This window comes from Notolabrus celidotus, chromosome 17 (genome assembly GCF_009762535.1).
Source record: "Notolabrus celidotus isolate fNotCel1 chromosome 17, fNotCel1.pri, whole genome shotgun sequence".
Lineage (NCBI taxonomy): Eukaryota > Metazoa > Chordata > Actinopteri > Labriformes > Labridae > Notolabrus > Notolabrus celidotus.
Genome location: NC_048288.1, coordinates 17,688,253 through 17,703,547, shown reverse-complemented (window position 1 = coordinate 17,703,547; position 15,295 = coordinate 17,688,253). Strand labels below are relative to the sequence as shown.

The 15,295-nt window shown below is 38.6% G+C and overlaps 2 protein-coding genes across 2 annotated transcripts in view; both read right to left on the bottom strand.

Moving 5' to 3' along the window:
• The window catches only part of prkdc (protein kinase, DNA-activated, catalytic subunit), a 47,636-nt gene extending 44,939 nt beyond the window's left edge, over positions 1-2,697 (bottom strand). Inside the window, exons 1-3 of the mRNA XM_034706164.1 lie at positions 2,366-2,697; positions 392-468; positions 203-307 (exon numbers count right to left, since the gene is read on the bottom strand). Coding sequence (XP_034562055.1) covers positions 203-307; positions 392-468; positions 2,366-2,513 — 330 coding nt within the window. The 5' untranslated portion in view covers positions 2,514-2,697. The remainder of the gene's footprint in view (positions 1-202; positions 308-391; positions 469-2,365) is intronic.
• Positions 2,698-8,981: 6,284 nt separating this feature from the next.
• On the bottom strand, positions 8,982-15,060 carry rgs9bp (regulator of G protein signaling 9 binding protein). The gene is made up of 3 exons (XM_034706771.1): positions 14,460-15,060; positions 11,658-11,964; positions 8,982-9,378 (listed from the first exon to the last, which is right to left on the bottom strand). The coding sequence occupies exons 1-3, from the start codon at positions 14,553-14,555 to the stop codon at positions 8,999-9,001; spliced, it is 783 nt and encodes a 260-aa protein (XP_034562662.1). The 5' UTR covers positions 14,556-15,060; the 3' UTR covers positions 8,982-8,998.
• Positions 15,061-15,295: the final 235 nt, after the last annotated feature.

The following is a 15,295-nucleotide window of genomic DNA, read 5'->3' as shown; positions in this document are numbered from 1 at the left end:
TGGAAACCATTTATGTCATAGTTATTTCTCATTACTTAAACTTTGACACATGAACACAGCATTACATCTTGATCACTTTCCCTCCCCAAATTCTTCCTCATACACATACAAATGTGCAATAAGCTGCAGAATAATGCACATTTTTCTCATAAGAAAAGCCTAACACAATACATTTAATCTGGTTTCTAAATGTAGAACTTACTTTGATGTCAGTGGCGTACATCTTCTCCCATCCTTTGACTCTTGGTGAGACTCGGTCCAAGAATTTCTCCAAAAAACACAAGATGTCGACTCTGGAGTCCCGGAGCTGGAAAAGACACAATTCTGTCAACATGAAAACTTTGAGATCTTTGAATACTTAATGATCCACTGGATGTTCCTTTATATATACCTCGTCTGATGGCAGGGACTTCCTGAGGAAGATGAGCAGTCCATCGTCTTTTGAGAACAATAAGGACGTCTGTAAAGCTTAAAGATGAGGATGAAATCAGATTACCAACATTAAAATCTCAACAATAACAGCAACATGTCATTTATAACCTCAATTCCCCAAAAGTTGGACTGATGAGGTTCAAGGTTCAAGGTTCAAGGTTTCTTTATTATCCCCGGGGGGCAATTTGTCTTCCAGTCAGCGGTGACACAAACAAACAGTACAACACCAACATCAAAACATTCAAAACGGTAACAACAACAACAGTAACAACTGGAAACAACAGTTATGCGGCATTGTTAAGCAGACTAGTTGCTGTCGGTACAAAAGAATTCCTCTTCCTATTCGTCCTGCTATTCGGCATCGTGAATCTTCGGCCTGAGGGAAGCCGGCGAAATTCAAGAAAAAGAGGATGGTACGGGTGAGTAAAATGTTTTCAAAAACAGACATGACTCTGTAGTGGAAATCACTGCATAAGCTCAAAATCACTTCTACGCTATGATCTCCATTCTAGAAAGGGACCATGTTGGCTTGTTATTAGCACACAGTTCAAAAGCTTGCACATCTAAGAAAGCTTATTAATAGTGAACAATGTATCTAGAATTTCAACAACATATGCTTCCATCCACACATTTCCTTTTCCAGGTAAGACCTTGCATATTTCAGCAAGACAATGCCAAGACAAACCACATTCTGCATGTATTATAACAATATGATAAAGGTTATTTAAATGCTGAGCCACAGCAAAAGAGAAATGGATTGGAATCATAAAAGAAACATATGGTAACCCTAATTTCTGGGGAAAGACAACTCATTTAGATACAGCAGTTCCTCAACATATACATCAATATGTATGTTTCTGGAGTAAACCAGCCCCCTATAGTGAGTACCAAAAATACAAAAAATTACATTGGAGTTATTTTTTTTGACTTTCATTTGAAATGCAATGCACAACATGTAAAACGTGGTGGAGCTGTTGTATTTTTGTTGTTAAAATATTACGTTTCAACCAAGTACTGTATGGTTTTGAAACTTTTCTAGCTTGTTGAAAAGGACATGCAGTAAAACACATTAAAAATCTCTCAAATTTTAGGGGTGCTGGGATTCAATCTAGAGGTGCTTCAGCACCCCCAAAAATGGGCTAGAAACACCCATGCCCCGGGTCATGTTGACCCAGGAACATTATTGCTGTTCCTGAGAAACGAACATAACAGGAGGGTTAAATTATTTGCAAAACATCCAATTTTATTAATTTTATTAACATTTTACACAACATTACAACTTTTTAGGAATTTGGATTTCAGATCTAAGATTAGTTTTATAAACATTCTATCCATTAGAATAAAAAACTAAAAAAACATTATGTTCCCTACTACAGACAACATTTATCCTGTATTAAGCAGGTGCGGGGGTCTAGTGCAGTCCCTGTGGTAACAACAGAGTGAGTCAGATAAACAGAACTGTGCCATGGAGGAGTTAACATGTGGTTTCAAAACACCCTCAAACCCGTGTTGCTACTACTAGGGGAAATATGTCAAAACTCAAACAGTTTTAGGATAGACTTCTGACTGAGTCTAAGATGCACTTTGTAAACTCTGCCCTCCTCACGTGGTTTATTTATTATGTTCTATAGAGCGTTACGCCCACCGTGATGCAGTTTTGGCGGTACATGCTGTCCTGATACACCCAGGGACAAATCAAAACTTCATAAAAACAACATATCGACATATTTGGAATAATTTAATCCCGACGAACTGAAAGTGTGCTTCTAAGAACTTAAGATCACTTAAACTTCCAAGTTTTAAAACTGCCTCTCAATCACTCAGGCATCATTCCCAATGAATTGCCAGACTTTGAATGGAGTTTGGCGCAGGTTTAATTCATTTTTTAAAAGATGTTATAAAGATATGAAGTTCAGTTTTTTGATGAACTTACCAAGTTCATTCTCGGTTGGTGCTAGCATGCATTCTTGCCCCAAGTCGCGCACAATATCGTGACATTTCAACGCAGCAGCTCGAGAGTCTTCTTCTGAAAGTGATTCATGAAGTTTGAGGAGGAGTCCATGGATCCCTCCTGCAGACATGACTGCACCCCTGTGCTAGGCTAACATCAGCTTCACAAGCACCACTTTACCTCCAAAGATTTAACACCACAGCAAACATTTAACACCACAGCAAAACATCGGCTGAACAACAAAAACACAAACAAAAACACAGCCGGTGTCAAACCAGCCTGCGCATTCAATCACAAATCACCACCTCACCGCGCATATCAGGAAGAGCCGGGACCGGATATACTTTGTATAATTATGCTCCAAAATAAAAGCTCTCTCACTTCAATTTGCTTTATTGGCATGAACAAAGAGATGTTATTGCCAAAGCACACAAATTCATACAATACATTATATATATTCACAACACACTACACTCACCATATATACATTAATCACACACCATATTCATTACATATTATATTCATCACATACATATCAACCATATATTATGATGTGCGGAGGGTGAGGCAAGAAAACCAACACTTTTCCGAAGCGTGTCAGCAGGAGTCACCATGACAAAAAAAATGAAGCCTTGGTTTCTTACTGAGGCTGTTAATGCTGTGCCTCCTGAGGTTCGCACCGTGGCTCAGGTTAAGAAAAAATGGTTTGATATTTAAATGGACGCAAAAAAAGACTAGCAGAACAGAAAAGAAGGAAGGGAACTGGAGGAGGACAAGACACCTGATCTGACAGCTCAGACACCTCCATATCAGGAATATGTTCCCGAAACGAAGGATAAAGTGATGATATTCAACCATGGCCTAATGGTCATTCATTTAATTTAATGAAGCTGACAGGATATTTGAAAATAATATATATATATATATATATATATATATATATATATATATATATATATACATATATATATATATATATATATATATATATATATATATACTGTAGTCTGGAAAGAAGGATATCTTTTTGTTGTCGTAGGTGATTTCCCCTTTGTTTCTGGCAATTCGGAGGACTTTCTCTTTATCTTTGAAGTTAAGGAACTTGGTGATTAGGGCCCGTGGTCTGTCGGAGATTTTGCCGATGCGGTGCGCTCTCTCCAGGGTAATGGGCAAGGTGAAGTTGTCGTTACCCAGGAGTTGTGGGATGAGCCGTTTCAAAAATCCAACTGCATCTCGTCCTTCTGTCTGCTCAGGAATGTTCAGGATTCTGATGTTTGATCTTCTGCTACGGTGTTCTAGGTCATCAGTTTTGTCTTTAAGTTGTGTTATTACTTTATCCATGTTGCCGACGCGGTCGCGCATGTCCGTAATGTTATCCTCGTTTGCAGCCGCTCGTGACTCCATCTCCTGGACCTGCTCCGACAGTGTGGAGAGTGAGGACTCAATTTTAAGTAACGTGGTTTGAATGTCGGCCGTTTTCTTGTCGTTATGTTTGGTTAAGTCCTCTTTAGTTTCTCGAATAGCCTCAAGAAGTTTGGAAAAATCTTCCCTTTTTTTGTCCGCCATGTTTGCTACTTCGGTGTGCGGCTGGTGTAAGCTTGAAACTCCAGGCTTATTTCGTTTTTTAGGCCGAAAGTTATATTTTTCCATACAGAAATACCCTTAATGTCTCACTTTTCAATATGCGACGTAGTGTGACAAAGTAATTAATCAGGATAAAGACAGTTGCTAGGGCGTACCACCAAGAGCTCACGAACACACGTCCACGCGCCTTGCCTGCATCCGGCTCTCACATTAGGTCTTTCAACCAAGATTTTGGGAGATGGAGATTTTGGATTCTTCCAGTGAAGTAAAACACACCTGAGGACCACAAGAGAGGGACAAGCAATAATATTTCTCCACTTATCAGAAAACTAGCAAAATCTTCAGGAACAACACAAATAGAGGTTAAAGTGCTAGAAACCAAAGGTCTGCTGGGGGCTTTTGATAGGGTATCATAGAAACAGGACCAGAATGAACCCAGCTTTGGACAAGAGAAAAACATGTGTGTGTAATTAGCTGGTGAAACAGAGCATGTGTCACACATATCATTTGTGTTGAAAAGTTTAACTTTGGAATGGTGTATCCTGTTAAACTGAATCAGAGTCAGACTAGCCCAATGTGAGGTAGTGTTCATCCTTTCTGGAGCCTTCTTCAACCACTCAGTTGGAAAGATACCAAGCTCTTTTTCCCAAGTAATTCTTATTGCTAAAGAGGGTGATAATGATATCATTAGCTTCACCACAGCTGAAATGATTCCACAGACTGCAGGGTAAGATAGAACAATGTTCATGAGAGAGTCAACGGGCTGACGGGGAAAGTGAGGAACGTTATGTCAAGCAAAGTGGTAAACTTGAGAGTATCTCAATAAATGCATTGTGGAAGGTTAAATTTGGTCTGTAGTGTAAAAAGAGGCGAAAACCCACAACAAAAAAATGACTAAAATAAACTAAACCCCTGTCCTTCCACCAAAGAAAAAATCTTCAAATCTTTACAGTAAAGCAAATAATTGGATTAGAAGTGGAGTTGGTAGGATATGAGGTTAGGGGGGGGGCGCAAATCAGAGTTGTTAATGCTACTGTCAAGCTTTTTAAAAAAGGATTTAGGGAGAAATGTTTACCAAATCGCTAAAATAGGAAGTCCCCTGCAATGTCAGGTCAAAGCTTTTTAGTGAAAACTATACGTTTTAATGAGTTTGTGTTTCCTCCTCTCCTCAGACACGAGAGTGGACAGGTTCGTCCCTACACTTTAGAACTGGGACGTCTTCTCAAACAAAAGCTGTTGGAGAGACTGGACCGTGCCTCTTTGACAAAGCCATGTTGAAATAAGAAGTAGTCTTTGGACCTCTTTTTATTTTTTGATATGCATAAGTGATCCACGTTACCTTTGTCATTTGATGATGACATGTCCTGTTGCTTCACATGAAGATTTTACAATGTTACAATGTCATTTAGCAGACGCTTTTATCCAAAGCGACGTACATACATACTGATTCAGGATGCAAATGTCAAGCTATCTATTTCTGAACGGTTAAGAGATAAAAAAAAAACCACTCTCACTCAACATAAATACATTCATGATACTCTGTAACAAAAATGAAAGCATACAAAGGAAAAGCCCAAGTGTTCATAGATAATATTAAATTAGGTTGCACGGAGGTGCAGTGGTTGGCACCTTTGCCACAAAGCAAGAAGGTTCCTGGTTTGAACCCTTGGCTGGGCAGAAGACTTACTGTCTGAGTTGGCATGTGTGACCAGTGCATGGGTGGGCTCTGTGTGCGTGGAAGGTTGTTTATCTCAACATATTAGCCCTGGGATAAACTGGCGACCTGTCGGGGGTGTACACTGCCTCTCACCCAATGACAGCTAAGATAGGCTCCAGCCCCTCCACAACCCAGAATGGGAAAAAGTGGTATGAATTGATATTTAAATAAATCAAGTCCATTAGACCAGCATTCTAGGATTCTTGGTGGATGTAAACGTAGCATGGAAGTGCCATATTGAATATGTATGCAAGTCAATTGGTATTTTGAGTTGAGTTAGTTAGTTCCCTCATAAATCCTTACTGTATTTTGACCTTTGTTCACTTATCCATGCATTTTGTGCTGTAACACTGTGTCATACTTGTGCCACCTTTCTCAATAAGATTGTATTAAACCAAAATAATTTTTTGAAAATAATTGATTTTCTAAAAGATTTTACTCCTTTTCAGAAAATACAAACCTTTATCGGTTTTTAATGTAAACATTTATCAGATCTGTGTGTTTATGTAAAAATATGTGCACTAAACCTGAGACCTGCCCACCACTTTTCAGTATTTCCTCTAGTGTTCCTCAGACATTCATTCATATTAGACAAGACACTAAAATAACTTTCACCCTCCATTTTTTAGTCTCCCCTTAATCAGTCCTCATTGAAATTCAGAAGACCTTCTGTTGAAACAATCTAACAACATCTACATTATCATCATTCAAAAAGCATTTGAAAAGGTCGCACAATCAGAAAATGTTGTGATGCTTCTTGTTGCACTGTATTATGTCTTGTAAACATACAGCTATGTTAATTTGCTTTGGGTTTTTGTTGGGACCCCCTTGAAAACAAGATGCTGCATCTCAAGGGACTATCCTATAATAGATAAATTACAAATTACCTATGTTATTGTTCTGTTTAACTAATCTGTATCACTACTTATTTCTTATTTCTAGAGGGTAGATATCTTCATAAGCACTTTTAGGGGGTTCTAATCTCCCCTGCACAATGTTCAAGCTCTTATTACTCTCTATTGTTCTTTATAAAAACGTGAAAATAAACTAAACTAAAGTAAATCATAAAGCCGTTTGTTTTCATTTATTTGTCAATAGGTAAACATTTTTTGTTGATGTCTGATGATCAATAAATACAGTGAATATTCTCATTAAATCAAAAAATAATATTAATATTTTATTATATAATGAAAAACACTTATATTTGACATATTTATGGATATTTGGTCATCACTGAGATAAATCAATGAAATAAAAAAGTCTGAGGTAAAGCGGTCAAAAATTTGAGAAAGAATAACACTTGAAAAAATAATTAATAATCATGAGACAATAGTATTTAATAAAGATGACCTCAAATATTAATCTTGACTTATCTCAAAAGTATCAATTTTGACTCATAATTTTAACTTTTTATTATTTCAGTTTGAGATCCCACTTTTTTACGATTCTTGTAACTTTTTAAACGTATCGACTTATATCATAAACTCAAGTTTTCTCAGTTATGACCTTTTAGGTCATCATCTTCTCTATCATGTTATAACTTGACTTTACTCTTGACCTTATATCATGTCTACTTTTATCTCTTGACCATTTATCTCACAATTATGACTTCTATCTCAATATTCACTTTTTATCTCAAATCAACACTTTCATACTTGTGTTTTTTTCCCCTTAATATTATGACTTCTGATATCTTTTGAATTCTTTGTCAGGATTTCAGTATTTTTATCTCACGATAATGACTTTTAATCCCAAGATCTTGATATCTAATATTTTTTTATTTTTACAGCTTTATTCTAATGATTATGAATTTTTATCTCATGGTTGACTTTTTCTTTTAATTTCCAAACTGTGTCTCTTAACTGTTGAACAAGTAATGTAATGTAGTTAGAACTCTGTATATTTTCTGATGCATTTGTACCAATAATTAAGGTCTTTACTGAGCTGCTTAGAAATAATAATGAGTGGACAACAAAGCAATGTCATATCAAGTTTCATCTTTTTAAAATGCATAACAAGGTCAGCTTTCTATGACAAAGATTATATACAGAAAAGTTACAGTAAAGAAAAACATTGATCTACTTTAGTGTCAGCTCCTATGATCCGAATGGCAACAAGGAATGAATGTGACAAGTTTTTTCCTCACAGACTAGTTAAGAAAACTTATGAAAGAACATCGGGGACATAAAGGGTCTAACATTTTTTGTAAACAGCCTGGTCTGGTATTCAACCATGTGTTTCACAGCAGCTTTAGATAGCAATGCTGTTTTAAAGAAGTTTGGATGCAGTGAAAAATGTAAAAAGAAACAGAATGTGATAATTTGTGAAAGACTGAAACCCCCTATTGATCTGGAAATAGCACAAAGACAACGTGTCGAATTTTTAAACCGAGAAATTTAATTTTTTGGGGAAAATGTGTGCTTGTTTAGAAATAGATGCCAGCATTATGTTTCATAAAAGTTGGAGGTCAACTTTTAACAGGTTAGAAACATGTAGTAACAGATTCTGTGTGGACTCTTTCTTCAGCCGTGTCTCGAGCATCAGTTTGGATTCCCTCAGATAGAGGACCACTCTGGGAGATCAGCTACAGACTGAGCTACTCATGGGAGTTTGGATTTGAGAGCACTGGAGAGATAACATTTGTGAATAGAAGCTAAGAACTTCTACAACTGAGCAATACATCAAGACCGAACCGACAGAGGGGAACTAATCTTGCCATTTTCCCTTCATTTGTGGTTTACAAATATTCTTGAGATCTGAAATGTAGGCGGTCACAGGCTTGAACCTGTCTGGGACTGTCGGACTTTCTTGTGATCCCATGAGGCGTATATAGGCCAGTGATACCCCACCTCACCCCTAAAAAGGACTGCATTTGGAATGACCATTTAAGTATACTCTTTTGTTAATCAATTTTTGAATCAGTAATTGTTGAGATATACCACCTCAATACACAGTTCAAAGCTAGTACCCCTGGTACTATGGAGATGCATAAGTGTCCATGGCATTGATAGCAAACACAACTTGGAAGGCTAACTAACTAATGCTGAACAATACATACAGGTTTTGGAGATGCATGTGCTACCATCCAGACAAAGCCTTATTTAGGGAAGACCTTGCACATTTCAGCAAGACATTACCAAACAGCAATAGTTCAATTATCTTATGCACTTAAGCTCATTTAGCTGCTGTAATAAAGTGAAACTGTTTTGGAATGAGTGTGTTTAAAAAAAAGCTACTTTACTTGCAGTAGTTTATTCATTGTTTGCTGTAAAGTTTTACAGAAAACAGTAGGTTGAGTGTTTAAAGGGTTTTGCTCATGATAAAAGGACAATACTGACAGATAGAGTAGCTGCCACTAAAACCACCAGCAGCAGCAATAAGAGCACAAAGATGGGGCTGCGCTGACACAGAGACCGCTGTGCAGGCTGCTCCTCCTCCTCAACCGACATGAGAGCAAGTGAGGTGTTGTCTGAACCGCTCAGCTCGTCCACTTGCTTTGGCCCACGAGGCTCCACCATCCAGCGCAGCACGTTGACCTTCATCTCCATGTCATCGATCATGTGATCTATTTGGCTGATCTCTTTCTCCATGGTGCTGCGCTCTAGGATCTCCAGACCTGCAGGGAGAGTGGAGGTCTGAGCCTGGTTCAGGTCCGGCAGGCTGAGAGCCCGAGCGGCGACCTCGCTGCCGCCTCCTGCAAAAACAAAAGGAAGATTCAAACTTTTAAAATCACTTCACCTTGGGACAGTTACACAGGGACCAAAATGGTTCTTATGTTGACTGTCTGATGATTGTTTACAGGTTCAGAAGAGAACTCAATACTAATTCAGGAGGTTTTTACTCAGCTGTTAACATAAACATTTATATTTAACCATCCCCATTATTAACCATTCAAGAAGGGTAGATGTAAAACAAGGTATTTCATAAGATTCTCTCTTTAAATGGATCTGTAGGTTGCTGAATATTGTGACTTGTGTAAATAGTTCAGTATATTTCCTTATTTTGTACATCCAAAATTCTTGTAATATGATTTCAGACAACCCTAAAGCATAACATAACCAGGATCTTAATGTTAAGTTATGCATTAGTTTAGTGATTCACATGTCTACACTGTACTGGGTTCTCTCTACACCAGGGGCGTCATACTCATTTCAGTTCAGGGGCCACATAGAGCCCAAGTTGATCTGAAGTGGGCCGGACCAGTGAAATCATAACATAATAACCTGTAGATAACGACAACTCTAAATGTTTCCCTTTGTTTTAGTGCAAAATAAGTACAAGTATATATTCTGAAAATATTCACATTTAATGAACTATCTCTCTACAAAAACAGCTGTTGTATTTTTCACCATGATGAGTTTCATAGTGGGTAGAATATTTTACTCGTTAAGCCCTGAAACCTGCTGCGAACACACCAAACACACAGGTTACCCATTCACCTGACACAGAGTGTAATGTTTACATCAAAAGAACAGAGAGATTATAATAATGAAGAAGGTAAAGTTGATTATTTTGGACCCCTCAGCTCCAGCATGAACAATGTGCTTGAGGGACAGTAGTGCTCTAACAAGTCTTTATGAATCTCAGCCGGATTATGCAAACAACAAGTAATCTATTTTCTCACTTTGAGAAAAAAAGTGCCGTTCAGGTGCGTTCTGCCAGGAATATGATTTTATGTGACCCCCAGAGGACAGATTTGAAATAGTAGTTACTTTTATTGAAAAATTCCAGTTAATGTCTTCTCTGTAATTTTTTCCCTTTGCAAAGTCATTATGCGGGCCGGATTGGATCCTCTCGCGGGCCACATGTTTGACACCCCTGCTCTACAGCCTGGGAAAACAGTTGATCCAAAGTTGATTGATATATTTGCACTCTTAGTGCACAGCTCTAGAAATGCTACATGATATGTGCACAAAAGAAAAGGTGATGATGTGCCCCCTTGAGGACAAACTGTATCAAGATGGTAGCGAGCAAAAAGCACATAATCTCCTGTACTCTCTGATCAAGACACCAGAATCAGACTTTACTTCAACTTTTAAAAAAAATCTAATAAAAGGTTCTGATTTTAACATTAAATGCCCCACTTTGTCTATTCCTTTATAAACATAGGCGTTTCTCAACCATTTTGGGGGGTGCTGAAGCACCTCTAAATTGAATCCCAGCACCCCTAAAACTTGAGATTTTCTTGTTTCACAAGCTAGAAAAATTTCAAAACAATACAGTGTAACATTTAAATACAGCAGGTCCACCGCATTTTAAATGTTGTGCATTGCATTTCAAATGAAAGTCCAAAAAATAACTCCAATGTCCAATTTTTGGTACTCACTATAGGGGCTGGTTTTCTCCAGAAACATACATACTGTTTATGTATATGTTGAAGAGCTGCTGTATCAAAATGAGTTCTCTTTCCTCAGAAATGAGAATAACCATACATTTCTTTTATGATTCAAATCCATTTCTCTTTTGCTGTGGCTCAGCATTTAAACAACCTTGATCAGATTTGATGGTTCAGTCACAGACTTTCCCAAAAAGTCTTATACTTATCTTTCACAAATGTGGGAATGAAACTGCATTATAATGTAAAATTTATCTTGCCCGACCGAGCAGCTCTCTGGGTACCCAGCACCCCTAAACATCTGATCCTAGAATCGCCCCTGTTTATAAGTTCCCAGAAAATGAAGGTCCAGCTGATATTTATTTCAATAACTACAGTAAAGAGCCAGCTAAAGTCTGTTAAAAGTAATTTCAGTGAAGTAAGAACTCAAATGACACTCCTATCTCCCAAATAAACCTTTGCAAAATAATTATGCAGATAAACACTTACATTAGCTTTGTTGCTTTCAGAGTTTCCATACCAACACCCAGCTGGCTGAATCTGTTTTTCTGCTTTTTACCTGACCAGTGAACTTTCTGCTTAATTGCCTACTGAAATACACTTTGAGACATTAATTATTATAAGTTTGAATAAGTTACCTTGTAGGCCGGTCTGCACCAGATTTTTTGTGTTGGCCAGACAGAAGATGTCACCGATGTTGAACACTTTACACATGTCGACATGGAGGAGTTCCAGGCTGGAGGAGAAGGCCACCCACAGGAGCTCCATCTCCTTCCGCTGCTCTTCAGGGAGGCTCTTGTTCCTGAGGTGTGTGGTCAGGTGACTGCAGATGTCCACAGCCAACTTCTGGGCCTTTTCCCGTGTTTGTCGCAGCTCATCTCGAAGCTGCAAACTGTCTGAGCAGCCGCCAACGCACGAAGCCAAGTGACGGTAACACGCCACCACCTTGTGAGTGAGGAGGAGAAAGAGTTAACTGTGCTTATTAAGAGAACCTGAAGCTGTGTGCTGATAACTAAGACACATGTTGAGCTGCTCGGAGTTAATATGGCCATTATGTGTTCTCATGTCCTTGACGTAAATGTATGTCAGGGAGGAGATTACTTAGAGGAGAATAAGTCTCCTGGTAACTCAGGGCTGCTGTACTTGCACAACTTAGACCTGCACACGTTCTCTCACAAGCTCTGGAAGCATAACCTGCACATATTCGGAGATGTGACAACAATTTACAAGTGTGTAACTTTTAGTATCAGTGAACATGCCCCTGATTGAGTTTGCAGTGTACTGCTTGAAGTGTAATTAAATGTCCTGCATCTAAATGACTAACAGGGGCAAAAAGTTTTGGAATTGCTTCAGGAGACTTCTGCCAGAAGTGCTACACACTGTAATGGCTGCAGCTCAAGCCCTATTCATCAAAGTGAGTCCACTGAAGGTTCTTGTTTTTGTCCCGGACTGACTCGATAGTTATTTTAAGTGCCTGACAACATTACAGAAAGGATCCTTACAGACAGAGACCTTTCTGTCAAAGAGAAAGATGTTTTTTTTAAACCAGAAGCAGCTGTTACACCACTCTACAAAACACACCAGACTATAACAAAAGCATGGATCACTTTGCAGAACTTGGGACTTGCTGGTCTGCTTTTGCCTGGTTGGATGTTTTTCTTACTTCTGTTTTTGTGTACCTTAAAAGTATTGTGTCGTATCCAAAATAGTTATTGAACACCAAATAGCACACACCACAAATGCAACCTTAGTCCAGCAACTCCTGTGTCCTGCAACATAAGATTGCTGTTTTTGTCAATGGAGTCTGGCGGCTTTGAGGAGACCTATCCAATGACTCTCCCTCCCCCCAGTCACATATCACACACTTAGAGGGACTCATTCCCTACAGGGGCAGTTGATGTGAATACTTCTCTGTGAAAAACTTCTACCTGGGCCAATGCATGGATATTTAAGGCCCAGGTACCCATTGACTCACGGTTAACACTGATTTAAATGGGTCTCTCGGAGCAGCCTTGACATGGAAATAATTGCAAACCAAAGTTACAATCATGACGGTCCGTCCACTCTATTGAACTCCTAAAACTTTTGTAGTGAGTCGTCACTAGCCTGGAGAACTCAGATTTAAAAACCCTGCTTTCCCCCACTATGACATATACACTAAGCCTGTTTTCCCTCTGGCGGCAAACCGGCTCGCAAGAAACTTCTGTAAGCAAACAATACGATTATTATGATTACGAATATTCCGATATTATGGACACAAAGTGAAACAAAACCTGAGATGGTTCAGTTTTCATGAGCTTAATCAAATGATAGCACAGAGTTATCTTTACAAGCTATTAGCTTAGCACTGGAGGATCAGCAGTTTTATTTAAAAACATTATGTATAGTATTATAATCTCATTATCATTGATCTATTTGTAGATAAGCCAAAACAACCTGGTGCACTCAGACCTTTAGGGAAATAGAGGAATACATACACATAGTAACAATGTGACACTTTATTTGCTCACTGTTCTACTCATGTTTTCCGTGAAGTACTTGGACCTTTGTTTTTAGTTACTTTTGGTGTGTCTGACAGGTTCATATGTATTAACTGTCTTATATCAAATATATATTCAGTTATATCTGTTGTGTTGCTGTTGCACACTGGACAGAAATAGCTATTCGCTCGTACGTACCTCATTTGTCACTTTGGTTTGTTTTTTCTCACTTTGCAAAATTATGTCTATAAATAAATGAACTATATGCAGTTATCAGTGAAAAGACTGAAGAGCATTGTAGGTCAAACTACAAGACACAGGCCGTATAATGCAGGAAATATCTGTGCCTTTAACATAGACAGAAGAGCATTATAAAGATGCAGTGGACCGTACAATTCTTTTCAGTCAGAGTGCTTTTTTAGCTGCAGGGGGGAAGATCCTGTTATGTCTTGTGTTTGTTTTGTCTGTTCAATAATAACTCCAAAATAATATGGTTTAAATGTTGCTAAAGATTTTCACTTTTCAATGCACATTCTTCCAGTGATTTGCAAAACTTGACCGCAACTTTGTAAACAATTCTGGAAATCTCACATCTTTGCACAAGAAACAAAAAAGACTCATCTTCAAAGGGGAAATTTCAGGTAATGCATCACATACACAAACTAAACTCTGTAACAGTAGAGCACAGTTGCACAAAGGGTTTGTGTTTTTTTTTCTTTATCAGCCATAACATGAGTAATATCAGTTTGAATAGTTTGAGGACACCAATTTGCAACAAGAAGACTATTAGTCTAAACAAATGTTCATATTTCTCCCTCCTGTAACTGTCAAAGTGAAACACGTGGGTGTGGGTGCCTGATAAAGACATAGGTTCCATGTCAAAAGATTTGTTTGTACATGTTTTTTCATGTTAAACAGCCACAGCATAAATGAAATCAGTAAAAACATAGAGCTGCTCACCTTCACCAGAGAATCCACCAGAGCTTTTCCATCAGCCAAAGCCTTCTCTGTGCCGACCGTGCATCCATCGGCTACCTTGTTGTTTACCAGCGGCATGAGGCAGACTGGTCCACAGTCTCAGACTCACAGCACTCCAGATTCTGGCCCGTTGGCCCCTTCACTTCTCCGGCTGCCCCCACTCCTCTTCCTCCCCTGGAAGATGCTTCATTCAATGGCTATGGCTCGAGACAGACTCAGTCCCAGGGCGACATGATGCATTACAAAATCCACACTCCACAGATGTAAGCAGAATTACAGGCAAACATGCCTCAGAGGCTCCAAAATGTAACACAAAGAGCCAGAAATGTGGAAAAAGTGAAGAGGAAAAAGTGTAATAAACTGATGTAAGTCTTAAGCAAGGTGCTAATCCTGTGATTGACCCCTTTGGACTGACGCAGGCTTACACCAACAGCTAATCTCATTAAGTATCACTGAGACCAGAGAGATAGATGAGCAGCTGGCTGTCTCTGCCACAGTGACCCTCAACTGGGAGGAGGCTGTGCTCTGCAACAAGACTGGAGACACATCACTCACTCAACTGGAAAGGTCAATAAAATAAAGAATACTTTGATCATTATGATGGAAATATTCTTACATTTATAGGACATTTTAAAAAAAATTAAATCTAATAATTAAACCACAAATAGTGATGCACTTAAGGGAAGTGAAAGTTGCACGTGATTTCTTTGTTAAATAGGGTCTTTTGTAGTTTTCTGCCTCAGGCTCAGGATAATGGACAGCCTCATTTGACCAGGTTGATCTAAGGTTCAGTGCGTTTTAAGCATGAATTCTCTGGC